This window comes from Wolffia australiana, chromosome 6 (assembly GCF_029677425.1).
Source record: "Wolffia australiana isolate 7733 chromosome 6, ASM2967742v1".
NCBI classification, from domain to species: Eukaryota; Viridiplantae; Streptophyta; class Magnoliopsida; order Alismatales; family Araceae; genus Wolffia; species Wolffia australiana.
In genome coordinates, this window is record NC_135840.1 from 1680348 (window position 1) to 1696577 (window position 16230).

A 16230-nucleotide genomic window follows, 5' to 3' on the forward strand; every position below is an offset into this window, starting at 1 on the left:
CAGACCTAAGCCCCCCCCTCTTGCTTTCTTCTCATTCCACTCACTTAACTAGTGAGGCTTGTTAGTGAGGAGGTCAGGGAGAAGAAATGTAGATTTAATGTTGCATTGATTGCATGGATATATCTAGAGGTCAGGCACACAAATGGCTTGAAGAGACTCGCCCAAGGAGCACGTGAAGGGTGAAATCAGTTCTCACCAAGGTAATGTGATTGATCTACTAGTGTACAGAATATTTATATATTGATTGAAAACTTCCGATGCAAGAATTTTGATTTCAAGCACCTAATCATAGCCCTATATTCCAAAAATACATCTAGACCCTCCATCTCCATCACCATTTAAGGGTCAAAAAATGAAAGGCAGGCAGAATGTTATGCAAAGAAAGAAGATATTATGGCATGAGATCAAGTTATAAGATTATTTATCTCCCTATTTAAGCATATATATTGTTTATTCTTTCTGTACGAACACTTTCATGATGTTACCAAGTCTATGGCTTGTGTTCCCTATTGGTCATCCACAAAAGATAAGAAAAGGTGATGCAAGGCCCAAACAGAATTAAATCTTTCCATAAAAAAGATAACGGGTCATACATTTAGGAAAGGGACAGAAATGGGAAAGGATTAAGAAATCAGATGTTAACATGTGATTTGTGCAGTAGTTTACTGAAGATTGTTTTTCGAGTTTACTGAAGATATTCATATTTATACATGGTTTTAATCAATCTAAATCACATGTTTTATATTATTCATGGTATTCCATGTAATAAGAGGTATACAATTTTCCTTTCTGAATTGTGTTATTCACACATTCCTGCTCTCTTTCTTATCTAGATTTATATTAATTTACTTGGTTCCTCTCTTTTTCATAATGACAACATTTAAATCCTCTCTTTTTCATATTGATTTCCATTTCAAATGTATAAATACACTTGAGTGTCCCTGGACTCAATCTTCTGCACATTCTCCAATAACAATCACTATTTTCAAAGCATACCTTCCCTCTCAAACACAAAATTGATCCAAAACAAAATTATGATTTCCTTAGAGACATAAATTTTTATCATCTCAACACTTTGAATTTTAATAATAACACCAAATTTTACTACTCCCTTGGTGTAGTTCCTGCATATCTTCTACACATCTTTAATTTGACCAATATTTTAGAAAAATTAACATATGACTTGGCTCTCAGGTTCTTTAACCTGGCTTGGGCTGGATATTTGGCCTGCTATGTGTGAGTAATTATCTATGAAAATAAAACCAGTGGAGTTAGCCCAATAACAAAGTTTTTTCTTTCTCAATCCATTCTCTACAAATATAGTTCGGATCGGCCGGAACGTGGACGATGGATGGGATGGGACGAAGATCGTCCAGTCCGACATCCGGAATCAGTGCAGGGACGTGGAGGGGACGGTTATTTCGTCCGAGACCTCCGAACGGGATGATTTTTTTGTCCCATTCGGACGAAAACTGTACCGTCCAGAGGTCTCGGGATGAATTTCCGTCCCGGTTTTCGTCCAACCTCGCAGATAGGATGATTTTTTCGTCCTGGGACGAAAAAAACATCCCGCCTTTGTCCCTGCACTAAATAGTTCAGGATCATCCAGGACGTGGAGATGGACGGGACGGGACGGTTTTTCGTCCCCGGACGAAACCGTCCCGTCCGGAGGTAATCGGACGAATTTCCGTCTCAATTTTCGTCCAACCTCGCGGACGGGACGATTTTTCTTGGGACAAAAAAACCGTCCCGTCCGCATCCCTGCACTATATTAATCACAAGCCCTATATTCACTACGAATAACCAGAAAAATTCGTAGAGAGAGAGAGAGAGAGAAATGGAAGCGGGCAAGGTGAAAGAGCTGAGGCAGTTCATCAACCTGTGCAAGTCAAATCCGGGTCTACTTCAAGATCCTTCTTTTAGTTTCTTCGTCGACTTCGTGCGGAGGTATCTCTATTGTTTCATGTAGATAATTCCATGTCAAAGTTCTTTCCCTTCTTAATGTTTTTTGGTTTATTGATTTCAGCCTCGGCGGCGACATCGCTTTGGAAAATTACCCGGTTGGATATTCACTCCCTTTCCCTCTTGGGTGTTTAATTTTGTTTGTGATTTTGAAAATAAATTATCCAAAATTGCGAGCTGGGTATGAATGAAAATGGGTCCCCGTTGAATCTCCCTGATCTTATGAATGATTTTTTTTTTATCTTCTTGTTTTTCATTTGCTCTGCGATTTATTCAGTCCGCCACTGTCAATTCCTTTGCTGAATTGGGATGAAGTCTACTTCGTCAATAGATTCCAGCCCACGGAATGCTCTTTGATATTTTTAATGGGGTTTTCTTAATTATGGCGGTCTATGTTCACTTTGTGAATGTTCATATCTTCATTTAGTTAAAATCTTAAATGAATTTGTCAGCGTCCAAGGAGAAATATGTTACTCTTCATCTGCTCATCAGCCTTCTCACAATTTTTTTACTTAATTATTTCAATCTCAACTGGTAAACATCTTTAAACTGCAGGGAGTTAAGAATGCAGGCAAAAATCATCATGATAAATCAGACGATGAAATCATTGAATCAGACATCGAGTTGGACGAGCCATCTGTAGAACCTGACAATGATCCTCCACAACAGGTAATAATCTTGAAACTGGGGTTCCTTTCCCATTATTTTATGCCTCTATTTGCACCCATCACCAGTTCATATGCTAATTAAAAAACTAAATATTTCTTCTTGTGGTGTAATGGTGTCTTCAGATGGGAGACCCATCAATTGAGGTGTCAGATGAAAATCGTGAGGCAGCTCAGCTTTCAAAGGCAAAAGCAATGGATGCTCTTTCTGAAGGTAAAATAATATTTCCTCAGTTGCTTTTTATCTTTAGTTAGAAGTAGGATCTTTCATGTAATTTTCCTAATATTCCTATACCAGGTTAGATGAGAATCTGCTGGTTTTATTGAGAAATACAGCAGTAAGATTGTCACTTAGAAGAGCAAAAGAGCGAAAGAGAGGGGCACTTGAACTTCTATAACTCTTTTTAGTCCTAGGGAAGGGCTACTGGTATATAAAGACATAGATGCAGGAAAGGGTGAAATAACCAATATACTTAGGAGGAAAGAATGACGGAATTAAACCCCCCCCCCCCAGGCTGAAATGACTGATATACCCTTGACTATGATGGGGATCATATCATTAAGAAATCTCTAGGGTCATAGTGTATGTTTGGTAGTGGCGTTTCGTTTAATTCTCTCTATCTGCCTGGTCTGCTAGATCATCCCTTTGGTCCTCCATTCTTGATATATCTTCTCTGTCTCTCTTCCTCACATCAACTGATCCCTATTAAGTTCTACAATTTCCAATATTCTTCTAACGGTGTGCCGGTGATTATGCTTATTTTGTGCAGATCGGCTGGAGGAAGCTGCCCAACATCTCACGGAAGCTATTGTGTTAAACCCATCCTCTGCTATATTATATGCTACTAGAGGTGGGTCGGTTTCCTTCATTTCCAAATAGATTTTGGAATCAACAATGATGATGATGATGATGACAAGGAATCATCCTCATCATAATCTTCTGGGTTTTAAGAGCCGTCATCATCGTCATCGTCTGGTTTCTAAGAGCCATCATCGTCATCATCTTCATCAGCACTGCTATCCATCAGTTTTTAAGCTAAGATGGATCATTTAATCATATCATTGCCATTGTCATCAGATTTCCAAGAGCCGCGCCATCAGGATCATCATCACCATCCATCTGTTGGCGATCAATCGCTATTTTCATCATCATTCATCATTCGAGCTGAACATTGATGACGATGAATATGACAAATTCATCATCATCTACCGACCCTACTTGCCTAACTAATACTATATCGCTCGTAACTAAGCATTGTCTCCTATGTGTAGCGAGCATCTTCCACAAAATGAACAAACCTAATGCAGCTATAAGAGATGCAGAAGCAGCCCTGCAGGTTGTCCCTTCTTCGGCTTTATTCATTTGGTTAGTTAGTTTTAATGAATCTAAGCTTCCTAAGTGAAAGAAAACTAATTAATCAAATTGTGTTTAATTATTTTTCTCTAGATTAACCCAGACTCCGCAAAAGGATACAAGTACCGGGGATCGGCAAGGGCGGCACTTGGCCAGTGGGAAGAGGCAGCGAAGGACCTCCATCTGGCATCAAATCTTGACCATGATCAGGAAATCGCGGAAGCCCTGAAAAAGGTTTGTAATTTGTGGGAATTGATTTAGTGTGTTTGTATTTATAGCTCTGTCTTGGAGTCAATTTGCCGTTATCACAGCCTGCATACTAAGGAAATCTTCCTTTGAATTTTATCAGGTCGAACCAAATGCACACAAGATTGAAGAGCATAAACGGAAGTACATTCGTCTTCGCAAAGAACGCGAGCTGAAAAAGTCCCAAGAGGAGTTGCGGCGTCACCAGGCAAAAAAAGAGGTATTTACAAAACTTGTTCTTCTTAATTTACTCTTAAATATTACCCAGCATTAGATTAGACTGAAGACAATGGGCCAAGCAGTAAACACACAAAGAACACATGCTTTACCATCATAATCATAACCATCATCATCGCAATGGGCGAGGGCCTCACTATAAACTGATGTTTTGATGCAGGATTCTGGACCATCTTCGCCAATATCCGAAGGTATTCTACTGATTCCATAATTGAGTGATAAATTCCTGCTAAACATATGAAATCAGATGGGAAAAAACTAGAAAAAAATGCTCAATTTAGCCGGTGATATGGCTCCAGGAAGGGGGAAGGTGGTGGGAGTTCACTCGGCAGCAGAGATGGAGGACAAGATGAGGGCCGCAGCGGCTCGTCTAACGGTGATATATTTCACAGCCACATGGTGTGGGCCATGCAGATTAATGGGTCCCGTGTATACCGGCCTTGCCGCCGAGTATCCTTCTGTGATGTTCTTGAAGGTGGACATTGATGAGCTGGCAGAGGTTGCGCAGAGGTGGGCCGTTACCGGCGTGCCGGCATTTTTCCTCCTCAAAGACGGGAAGGAAGTGGACAGGCTTGTGGGGGCTGACAAAGTTGGGCTTGAGAAGAAAGTTGCTCTACTTGCAGGGAAATGAGAATTTAGAGCCCTGTTGTAAAATTAGTCTTGGATTATCTGTGTTTGTAGAAAACCTTTGATGGCCTCTTATATGATCCCCAACCCCTTTAAGGGGTGTCTCTGTTGTTCCACTCCATGAGGGCATTTTGGTCTTTTATCATTTGGGTTGTGTCTCTTCAGATCTGTGGTACTTTCCTGAGGGCAGACAAGAAGTTGTAAAAAATTGGCTGATTTAGGACGGAGGAAGGAAACAGAAGAGGCTGTGAAGAAAACAACCTGAGTTGCCACTGCACAAAGAGAAAGTAGATATGAAAGTGATATGAGTTGATTTCATAAGAACAACTTAAACCTACCTAGTTCCTGAAATGACAGAAAATTTTAGCCTTGTCCCATCGAATCATAAGAATGATTAAATTCAATCATGTTCTGTAATTAAAAAAAATTGAATCCAACCACTTTCAAAAATAAAAAATTGGATCCTTGCCCCATCAAATCATACTAAATTGGTAAAATCCTACTACTTTCTGAAATAACAAAAACTTTTAACCTTGACACCATTAAATCACAAGAATTGATTTGACAAGAATGGTTAATACCCTATTACCTTCTGATGTGACCTTAAATTAGATCTTTGCCCCTTTAAACAAAAAGTTAAATATGAATGAGCAAGATCAAACCATTACTTTTTTTCAAATAAGTCAGAAAAATGAATTCAGTATAGAAAATATTAAATTTCAATAAAGATATTTATTGAAAACATAAGACTGAATTCAATAAAGATATTTCAAATGCAACTACTTCTTGAAATGACAAAAAAATCGAACTCAGTTCACTGAATTACAAGAATGATTAAAATCCAACTACTGTACGAAAAACCATAAATTCAAATCTTCCCCCTCAGATCATAAGAATTAATCCAATAATAATGATTTAAATCTAACAAGTTTCTGAAATGACCAGAGACAGAGGTAGACCTCCAGATGAACCAAGATAATCTGCATCATATAAATCCGTGATCTGCCTGATTTATTCGGTTTAACTCGTATTCGTAACTTATATTTTTTTTTCACAGGTCAAAGTAGGGGGGTGGGGAGAAGGGATCAGAGCAGTCATCGCAAGTGAATGGGGAAGGAAGGTCCCCAGGATGAGTGAGAAGATGGGCAGAGCAGACAGCACGATTGCAGAGGCTGCACTTCGTCAGGCGCAGCCAACAGTTGAGGCAGAGAGTGTGGAAACAGGCCGAGTCCTCACCAGAGCCATCCACGCAGCCTCCACACTCTGCACACCTTGCAATGCAGAAGTTGCAACCCCGACACACAGCCTGCCCAACACTTGTTGCCCTGTGATCACCAGCACGGCCATGTTGTGAGTATAGTTCAGGGATGCGGACGGGACGATTTTTGGGACGAAAATTCGTCCCGGGGATTTCACCGGACGGGACGGTTTTCGTCCCATGGGACGCAAAAACCGGCCGTCCGGAGGTCTCGGACGATGGACGGACGGATGTGGACGAAAAACTGCCGGATTCACATCCGACGGTTGAGATCACGCCACGTGGCCTCGCTATGACAATTTGCATCAACGTCCCAGTATTTTTTTGCGCGTGCAAACTGACGCCACTCAGAATTAATTGTACATATGTCCATTTCCATTCTCTCTCCTCCATATTTCCCTTAAAAAACTTAGAAAAATCTAAATTATTATATTGAAAATATAAAATGGGTTTTTTTCGCCGGGACGAATTTTGGGACAAAAATCTGTCTCGGGAGGACTGGACGGGACGAAAAACCATCCCGTTATGATTGGACAGGATGATTTTTTTATAGTTGGACGAACAATCGTCCTGTCCTTCGTCCCTGAACTTACTCTGGACGTTGGACGGGACGAAATTCGTCTCATCCCATCCATCGTCCACGTCCCGGACGATCCGGAACTATAGTTGTGAGACGTTTCTTTCTCTATCTCTCCCTCTCTATTTCCTGCCTCTAGTGCTTTATTTATATATATCAATCAACCGCTTCTCTCTCTATTGCTATTTACCCCCAGTTCTTTCATCCTCATTCAGCCAGCATTCTAATGTACATGCAGATCCACTTATCTTTAGATTGATGGATTTATAGATGGATAGCTAGATAAGATAGCAGAAAGACTGATGGATTGATAGATAATTGTGAAGATATCTTTAGATCCATCCGTCAGTGTACAAATATATCGATGGATCTGCCCAATTATCCACCATTTTACCTATCTATCCGTTGATCTATCCCTCGATCTACTTATCTGGGCATCTCTCTATCTAGACATCCATGTACCCATCTACTGCACGAGCTGTATATATCTATCAATTTCAAAATAACTGTACAAGCAGCTCTATCTGGTGCAGTGATTAACCAGCCTGACGTCGTCTCATCCATCAATCTGTCAATCCATCTGTCTAAACTATCCAATCATTGATTTATAAACGCGTCCATATGTCTCTATCCGTCAACTAATCTAACCACTCACAAACCCATCTCTCTATGTACCATCCACGCATCAAGAAAAATCTATCTACTATTTCACAATGGCCATACCTGCAATTCTCTCCCGTGCCTCTCATGAATATATCCCTTTATACACCTACATGTCTATCTCTCCATTTATCCATCTATCTATCCTTTCATCTCTACCATCCAACCATCTCATCTACCTGTCCACCAAAATATCAACTCACCTACCAAATATCCATCAATCTTTCTACCCTTATATCAATCTATCAATCTACCTACGCATAGATTCATGTTCCCATCCACCCAAAAACTTTTGTATCTATATATTATTTCAAAATGGCCATATCTGCAGCTTCTCTCATAGATTGAGTCACCAACCTGATGTCATGTCATCTGTCTATCTATCTTTCTATCCATCCAACTATACTAGCCAACAATCTATTTATTCCTCAACCCAACTACCCATACATCCATCCGTTCACTTATACTATCCAACAATCTATTTATTCCTCTACCCAACTATCCATCCATCCAACCATCTATACAATCTATATGTCAATAAATACATCCATCCATCCCTCTGTATAACGATCTTGAGAATCACCTGCCAATATATCATGCATCTATCTATCTATCAACAGATCTATCCATCTATATTCATCCATGCATCTCTCTATCAATTGTCTCAAAATAATTTTACCTGCAACTCTCTCTGGTGCACTGAGTCACGACCCTGACGTCGTCGCATTTGGGGCAAACTTGGACGTCAAGACTGCATTCTTCCCCAGCAAGGATGGTATTCAATGCATGAAGATGCTCCTTGCCAAGTCCCGGTATGCCATTAATACCCACCTCCACCACTCTCTTCTTCTTCTCCTTCTCCTTCTTCTGGTCAACCATGATATGCACTAGATTCACCACTCCGTCGGCAGTCAATCGACTGCAGCCGGGCACGTTGATCTGTGAAAGAACAACAAGAATTATGTTTCAGTGCTACTTCTGTTGCTATAATTTTTTCTTTTTTTGTCAATTAGTTTCCTGCCTTGTGGCAAATTGTTTGGGATATTTATGCTTTAGACTGTTCCATTGACTGTTTTTATTTTTAGTACAAGTGAGGTTATAAAGTACCTATATATCAAAGTTGGAATTTTGAGAACGGAGCTTGAATATTTCAAATTTTGGGCACAAGCCAGCTAAACTATAATTTCGAACTTGGGCATGACTAAAATGCTGTTGTGGATAGTATTTAGAGAGAGAGAGAGAGGGAGATAATTCTCTTGAAACTAACTGGTTTCGATCAAATTCGAGAAGAGATAGAGATACAGACGATAAAACAAAAGAATTCCATTGAATTTGCAAAGAGAGAGCAAGGGAGCAGTTCAAAGAAATTTTAAAAAAAAGAGAGATTGCATGTAACATAGCTCCAATTAAACCACATAGATCGATCGAATTCGCTCATCGAGAGAGAGATTTGATCGAAGAAAACAAGTTCCTTGAAGCAACCAAAACTCGGCCGATTGAAGTCAGAGGGAGAACGGGACGGAGATTATAACAACAGATATAAATCGAATCAGAAAAGTGCTCCAGAGAGAGATAGAGGTTCATAGAACAACCAAATTCGATCGATAATGAAAGAAAAATGAAAAGATTGCAGATGAGAGAACTTCCCATAAACCACACGAACCCATCGAATTCTCAGAAAATCGAGAGAAAAAGAGCGAGACAGACCTTAACGATGCACGGATTCCCATCAACGACGCGTCGGAGAGCGGCATCAGTGATCAGCCAGCAATCAACGAGACTCAGAGACGTCAACCGGCCCTTGGCCCTCGACGCGACCTCGATCAAAGCCCCATCCGTGAGCTTCCTGCTCAACGGCGGTTCCACCCGCAATCCCCGCCACAGAAGATCGTCCCCGGCGATGGCGTCTCTCAAACTCCGACACGTTCTCTGCGCAGCGAAGATCTCCCGAAGAGGAAGATAGCCGAGGACGAAGAACAACGCTGCGTGGGGCTCCGACGCCGATCCATGGCTTGAAGAACACTCCATCAAGCATCTACACCGATCGAAGAACGCCAAATTCAACAACGGGAAGCAGAGTAGATGATCTTGGATGGAATTGGAATTCAACAAGGGGAAATGGGACTATGAACGAGGTCAAATCCGCAGCTATGAACTCTCTATGAACACGGACCCATAGATTTTATATATGGGCTGGTGGGCCGGCCCGTATATGAATGTTCCGGATAGTCCGGGAAGTGGACGATGGACGGGACGGGACGGGACGTCCCGCCCCATCCAAAACCGTCCCGTCCAAGAAGTTCTCGTCCTGTCCGATGTCCCAGGACAAAATAGGCGTGCTTCAGCATTAGACCACTCAGAGATTGACACGTCGCGCAGCACGTCCGTCGGCCAGCTGGACCTGTCAGGCGCATACTATACTCCCATAGGACGCACAAACTGTCCCGTCCCCGTTCAAGGCCCCAGACGGGACGGTTATTTCGTCCATTGATGAAGCAATTGTCTCGTTCGGGGACAGGCAGACAATTCTTCATCCTGTTGATTTTCCGAAGTCCACGTGCTATATATGCAGCCACCGTCGGTCCAAGCGTGCCCGCGGGCCAGGCACTCCACGCGCCCGTGCGCCGTGGGCCTCAGTGCACCCACCGGACGGTCGCATTACACACCTCGATGTTCACCCGCATCATCGCCATGCTCGAGGCCCAGCACACGCTTACACCTCCTCTACTATAGTCCTCATTGGCTCTTCCTTGCACAACACACCAAGCCTTAGTGCCTGCACACCACAGCACCATCCCTAGGGACAACACATGCCCTGCATCTGTCTTAGCGCATTTGGACGCCATGGCAACATCTGCCATGGCGCCTGCACACCTCTGCCCTTGGGGGGATACGGCCTTGCCCTAGCGCAGGTAGCACTTGGAGGCCATGGTACGGGCAAAACTCCCCTGATCTGCCGCACACGTGTGTCGGTGGGCAAGAGCACCATATGCGCGTTGGTCTCAAAGATCAGGGACAGACGTCACCACCCATGGTGCTTTCTGTAGTTACACGACATGCTCAGCTCCCGACTCGAGTCCAAGTATATGGGGTTTCCCCTTGGGCAAGTCCACCCCCGCACTCTGTGCGGTTGGCACGCAGGTATTGTGTGGGAATATCGTTGACTTTGGGGCAAGAATGGTGTAGGTGGGGTGTTGTGCTTGCTATAGGCCAGCTGCATGCAGGCAGGGATGGGGCGACACGCTCACTTATAATAGACTTCAGGAGTCTCGAGGATAATGGTGGAAGGCAAGTGATGTGGCTGTTATAGGTTAGCGAGATAAGTGGAAGTGGGGCAATGTGCTTGTTATAGGGGAGTGTTGTGCAAGCAAGGCTGAGGTGATGTGTTGGCTTTAGACAGACTTTTGTGCTCCTGAGGATAATGGTGGATCGCGGGTTTTGTGCTTGCTATGGGGTAGTGGGATGAGTGGAAATGGGGGACTTGTTTAATACCAGCGAGCAGCGAGTAGATGAGTTGGGCTGATGCGCTTGCTTACGGCAGATTTTTGTGGTCATAGGGATTAGGATGCTTCTACCATTATCTCCAGCTGATTTTCTTTATTGGATATCGGGATATCATGATAATTGTCATCTGAAAAAACCAAATGTGTTTGATACTGATAACAGATAACAGTAGGTGGTCTCTAAACAGATTACGATATCAGATATTGGTAAGCGCATAACAATAACAGGTACCAACATCATTAAGCATATACGAATATTGAATAATTTTTAAATAATTGTTATCATATTCCATTATGAAAATTTGACAATATCTAATGATTAAAATATAAAATTTATACTCTAAAAAATTAATATTATGAATAATGTTACCATAAGGTTAATAAAATGAGGATGATAATTGTGTGGGTTATATATGACTTGATTTATAAATATGTATAAACATGGTAAGATCTATGATGAGCTTCTCAAAACTTCTAATGTTCCTTTGGGGATATACGCTTGAAACAGCAGCGCATATACTAAACATGTCACCTAGAAAGTCAGTGACTTCCACACCATATGAGATATGGAGAGGAAGAAGACCAAATTTTATGTATGCTAGAGTATGGGGATGTCCTGCTCACGTGAAGAGGCATGACCCAGGAAAGCTGGAACCCAGCACTAAGCTGTGTAGATTTGTGGGATATCCAAAAGAAACACATGGATACAACTTTTACCGGCCTGAGGAACAAATTGTTTTTGTTTCAAAGAGGGCTGTCTTCCTAGAGGATGAATATCTTCTAAGAGAAGATAGTGGGAGTAAAGTAATTTTGGAAGAAATTCCAAATCAAGACACAAATACTATCTCATCAGATGAGCACTCAGTGCATGAACATGTTCAAGAAAATACACTAAAGTTATGTAAGTCAAGAAGAGTAGTGAGACAACCTGATCGTTATATTGAACATATTGCATCAGGTGAAGTCGAGACACTACATCTTAAGGATGATGATCCTCTAACATACGACGAGGCAGTTCGAGATTTTGACTCTCAAAGATGGCGAGAAGCGATGAATTCTGAAATCCAGTCCATGCACTAAAATCAAGTATGCTACTTGGTTGACCCTCCAGAAGGTATAGTACCTATGGGGTGTAAGTGGTTCTTTAAGAAAAAGATCGGTGTAGATGGACAAGTTGACACATACAAGGCAAGACTTGTTGCGAAAGGTTATCATCAATGGCAAGGAGTTGACTATGATGAAATATTTTCACCAGTTGCCGTGATAAATTCAATCAGAATTCCTCTTGCCATAGCTGCACACCACGAGTATGAGATCTAGCAAATGGATGTCAAGATTGATTTCCCCAATGGAAACCTTGAGGAAGATGTGTATATGATACAACCCGAGGGTTATGCATCCAGGGAATTTCCAGATAAAGCAAAGATCTTTAATAAGGTGTGCAAGTTGCAAAGATCCATTTATAGATTAAAGCAAGCTTCGAGGAGCTAGAATGTCAGATTTGATGAGGATTTTTAGATCTTATGAAATCATTAAGAATGAAGATGAACCATGTGTATACAAGAAAACCAGTGGGAGTGCAATCACTTTCGTGATTTTATATGTGGATGATATTATACTCATTGCGAATGATGTAGGAATGTTTTCATCAGTAAAAGCATGGTTATTCAAGAACTTCTCCATGAAAGATTTGGGAGAGGCAACCAACGTAATGAGAATGTGTATCTATATAGATCAAGGAGGTTGCTAGGATTATCCTACTCTATGTACATAGACACCATTATCAAAAGGTTTGGCATGGAGAACTCTAAGAGAGGTCTCATACGGATGAGACATGGAGTTCAAATATCTATGGAACACTCACCTAAAACTCCTAAAGATAGAGCGATCATGTCTAAAGTTTCGTATGCTTCGGATATTGGATCCATCATGTAGGCAATGCAATGTACTAGGCCTGATGTTACTTTTGCTCTAAGTGTTACGAGCAGATTTTAGGCAAACCTAGGAGAAATTTGGTAGCAGTGAAATGCATCCTTAAGTACTTGAGAATGACTAAGGATTTATTTATAATTTATGGAGGAGATGAGCTAAAGCTCCAAGGTTACATTGGCTCAAGTTTCCGGTCGGATCCAAACCATAGTAGTTCTACATCTAGATTCTTGTTCACACTAAACGGAGGTGTGATATCTTGGAAGAGTTCCAAGCAGAGTACTACTGTAGACTCGACGACATAAGCTGAATACATAGGAGCAGCCAAGGCCGCCAAGGAAGCAGTTTGGTTGAAGAAATTCATCACAAAACTTGGCGTTATTCCTTCCATCTCAGAACCTATTCCGTTGTTGTGCAACAAAAATGGTGCAATAGCACAAGCAAAATAGCCACGGTCTCATCAGAAGTCAAAACACATTCTGAGGCGATTTCACTTGATTAGGGAGATCATTACACGAGGAGATATTGTGATGGAAAGGATTCCATCAACCGACAACATAGCAGACCCAGTAATTAAGCCGCTAGCTCATGAAGTATTTTAGCATCATTGTCAAACAATAGGATTGTTGAACAAGGGTTATTGGCTTAAGTCCAAGTGGGAGATTGATGGATATTATGTGGCCGTCAAGCCAATCACACTACCATGTTTATTTAAGTTCATTAAATACAATAATTACGTTCACTATTATTTCGTGTGGTGTTTATAATAAAGTCCATGAATATGTGCAATGACCTAGTGAATTATGATGAGATCATAATACACTGATCACTAATCTTTAAACATGTATTTAAATATTCATATTCGATGGATAGTCAAGATGGACATCGAATTATCCGGATAGAATAACACTAGCTGATCCTACTTACATGATAAGTATAGATGATCACGTGACTATTATGTGGCGACACTAAGGACAAATAGTGGGTGCTCTTTGGAATAAGAGTTCACTGAATTGATCCGTACGAATCCCTGAATGGTATTATACCTAAACGTCAATCAAGTTGATTCATGTCATAGTTGTATAAGTTATCCACTGACCTGAGACACCAAGGACATCTCGTGAATGTACGACTACATTTTGACTACAACTTAAGAGCCTCTAATCATGGGATTCAAACAAGTTTTAGCTTGGATGTAGTAAGAAGCTCACAGAGATGATTGAGTGGTCAAGAAGGGATCATCCCTGGCCAAGGTAGTGAGGATATTGGAGAAGGAGTTCTCCAATGATCCCCGTTACACATCAGTATTAATCAAATGATGGATTAGGGTTTGATGATAAACCATACCCTAAGTCATTCGAGAGTCTCATGCGGATGATGGATTATACATATACAGTAACCGATGACGGTAAAGGTTCCATGAGAGAGTTCAACACTACTCGGTATCTTCTGGAGTACGAGGTGTAGCTTGGCACCCCACGGGTTGAAAACTTAAACTATTGATTGGGTTAAATTGATCATTATTTAATTAATCTATATGTTGATATATTTAATTAATAAGGTAGGTCAATAAATGTTATTGGGCTATTTAAGTTATTAACTAGAATAATACATGGGCCAAGAGGGTCAGACGCACAAGGTCATTAGGGCATTGGTGGATATATTTTACTTTGTAGGGTAAAGGCTCTCATTTTAAGCACCCATGCAAGCCAAATTTGAGAGCCCCTCCCTTTCACCACTCGTCCAAGGAGAGTGTATTCATGGTGAGAAGATATTCTAGATTTTCAAGAAGAGTTGAAGAAGATGACGTGGAGATCAAAGTGACGAGTGATCGTGTGGATATTTCTAGAGGTCGGACACGTGAATGGCTTCAGAACATTCTCGGGGCGGCAAAGTCAAGGGTGGAACGAGTTCCCCAAAAGGTACATTTGATGTTCGATTTTAAAGATCGATTATGAAGCGATCGACACGCTTTTGCATCCATAGAAATGTGTTTTCCATGGATGAACCAAGGCACTGAACCCAACAGAAACTAATATTTCAACAATAGATCGTTCAGTTCATCAGTTCATCACTAGAACTCAGTTCATCCTTAGTCTCTTAGGCTTGTTTCATTTGAGGCAGTTGTGAAGTTCCTTATGGCTCTTCTACAAGTGTCTTCAATTTCCTTTGAGGTGGTTGTGATCCTATTATTGTTCAGCTTAATAGTAGTAGATCGCAGTAGTGATTTGATGGTTATTCTCCTTACACACCCTACATTCATAGTGGTTCATTTTCAACCCTTCAAAACATGCATTACCCCTTAGTCCCACCCTCGACGCTTTCTTTGTGAGGTTCCTTGAGTTTTCATGTATGTTCAGATCTCCATTCTAAGTGTACATCCCCATCCCAAGTCTTGTGTCCTTTCCTCAATTTAAGCAGTTTCCTTCATTCTACATGAATTTCTGCTCGGTTTCAGTTACTTTAATATTCATTGCTTTCAACTAGCTCACCCTCATTGTTGGGTCTACTCCAAGGATTAGATAAACCACACGTGAATATGGACCTAGAACAAATATAGATCAAAGATGATCACGTTTGATCATGCTCATAATAGTGAAGACAGCATGTTTCAAATCTTGAATCAATCAAAGAATACCAACGGTGAGTATCTCTGAATTTGAACCAATAGTTAAGCTTAATGCAAATTGTTATGAAATTTCTTTCCATAAATATGATGAATCCAGTCCTTTAGACGTCTTAGAAAGCCTTTCTAAGTTGTCTTACCAGTGACATGCTCAATCTCACATTTTTCAATACCGCTCTTTCTTCAAGCACAATTTTTGATAGACGATGAGGATATTACATAATGAGTGATTGAAGTTGATTTGCGTGTTATCCTCTAACAATATCAGTCAATATAATATCAGGAGTCTGGAATAAAATTTAAACTGTACTTTCATAAAGCAGAACAACAATATTTGAGGATATTAAGGTAGAGAATTCTCTAACAAAGACAACAGTAATTAATTTCAATAATTCTTTGCTCAGCCCTGCTTCATAGTTATCTGTCAATTATAATCATGATTAAAAGCCCTAATGATAATGGAATCCCCTATCCCATGATGAACCGCATGAGACTAGCATTTTGAGAAAATTAAGCTCGCAGAAATATGAACCATGCTAACCAATATTAATTCACTAAGAAAAACACAAGTAACTTCATGTAGAAT

General features: G+C 40.9%; 2 protein-coding genes across 2 annotated transcripts; one reads left to right on the forward strand and one right to left on the reverse strand.

Moving 5' to 3' along the window:
- The first annotated feature begins 1807 nt into the window (after window positions 1-1807).
- TDX (tetraticopeptide domain-containing thioredoxin) lies at window positions 1808-5207 on the forward strand. Its single transcript, XM_078576512.1, has 10 exons — window positions 1808-1947; window positions 2027-2060; window positions 2518-2631; window positions 2754-2841; window positions 3398-3478; window positions 3900-3964; window positions 4075-4215; window positions 4331-4447; window positions 4625-4655; window positions 4764-5207. The coding sequence occupies exons 1-10, from the start codon at window positions 1838-1840 to the stop codon at window positions 5093-5095; spliced, it is 1113 nt and encodes a 370-aa protein (XP_078432638.1). The 5' UTR covers window positions 1808-1837; the 3' UTR covers window positions 5096-5207.
- An 874-nt stretch (window positions 5208-6081) lies between these two features.
- MEE11 (RNI-like superfamily protein) lies at window positions 6082-9747 on the reverse strand. The gene is made up of 3 exons (XM_078576514.1): window positions 9294-9747; window positions 8266-8525; window positions 6082-6416 (listed from the first exon to the last, which is right to left on the reverse strand). Exons 1-3 carry the CDS (start codon window positions 9612-9614, stop codon window positions 6143-6145), a joined length of 855 nt encoding a protein of 284 aa, XP_078432640.1. The 5' UTR covers window positions 9615-9747; the 3' UTR covers window positions 6082-6142.
- Window positions 9748-16230: the final 6483 nt, after the last annotated feature.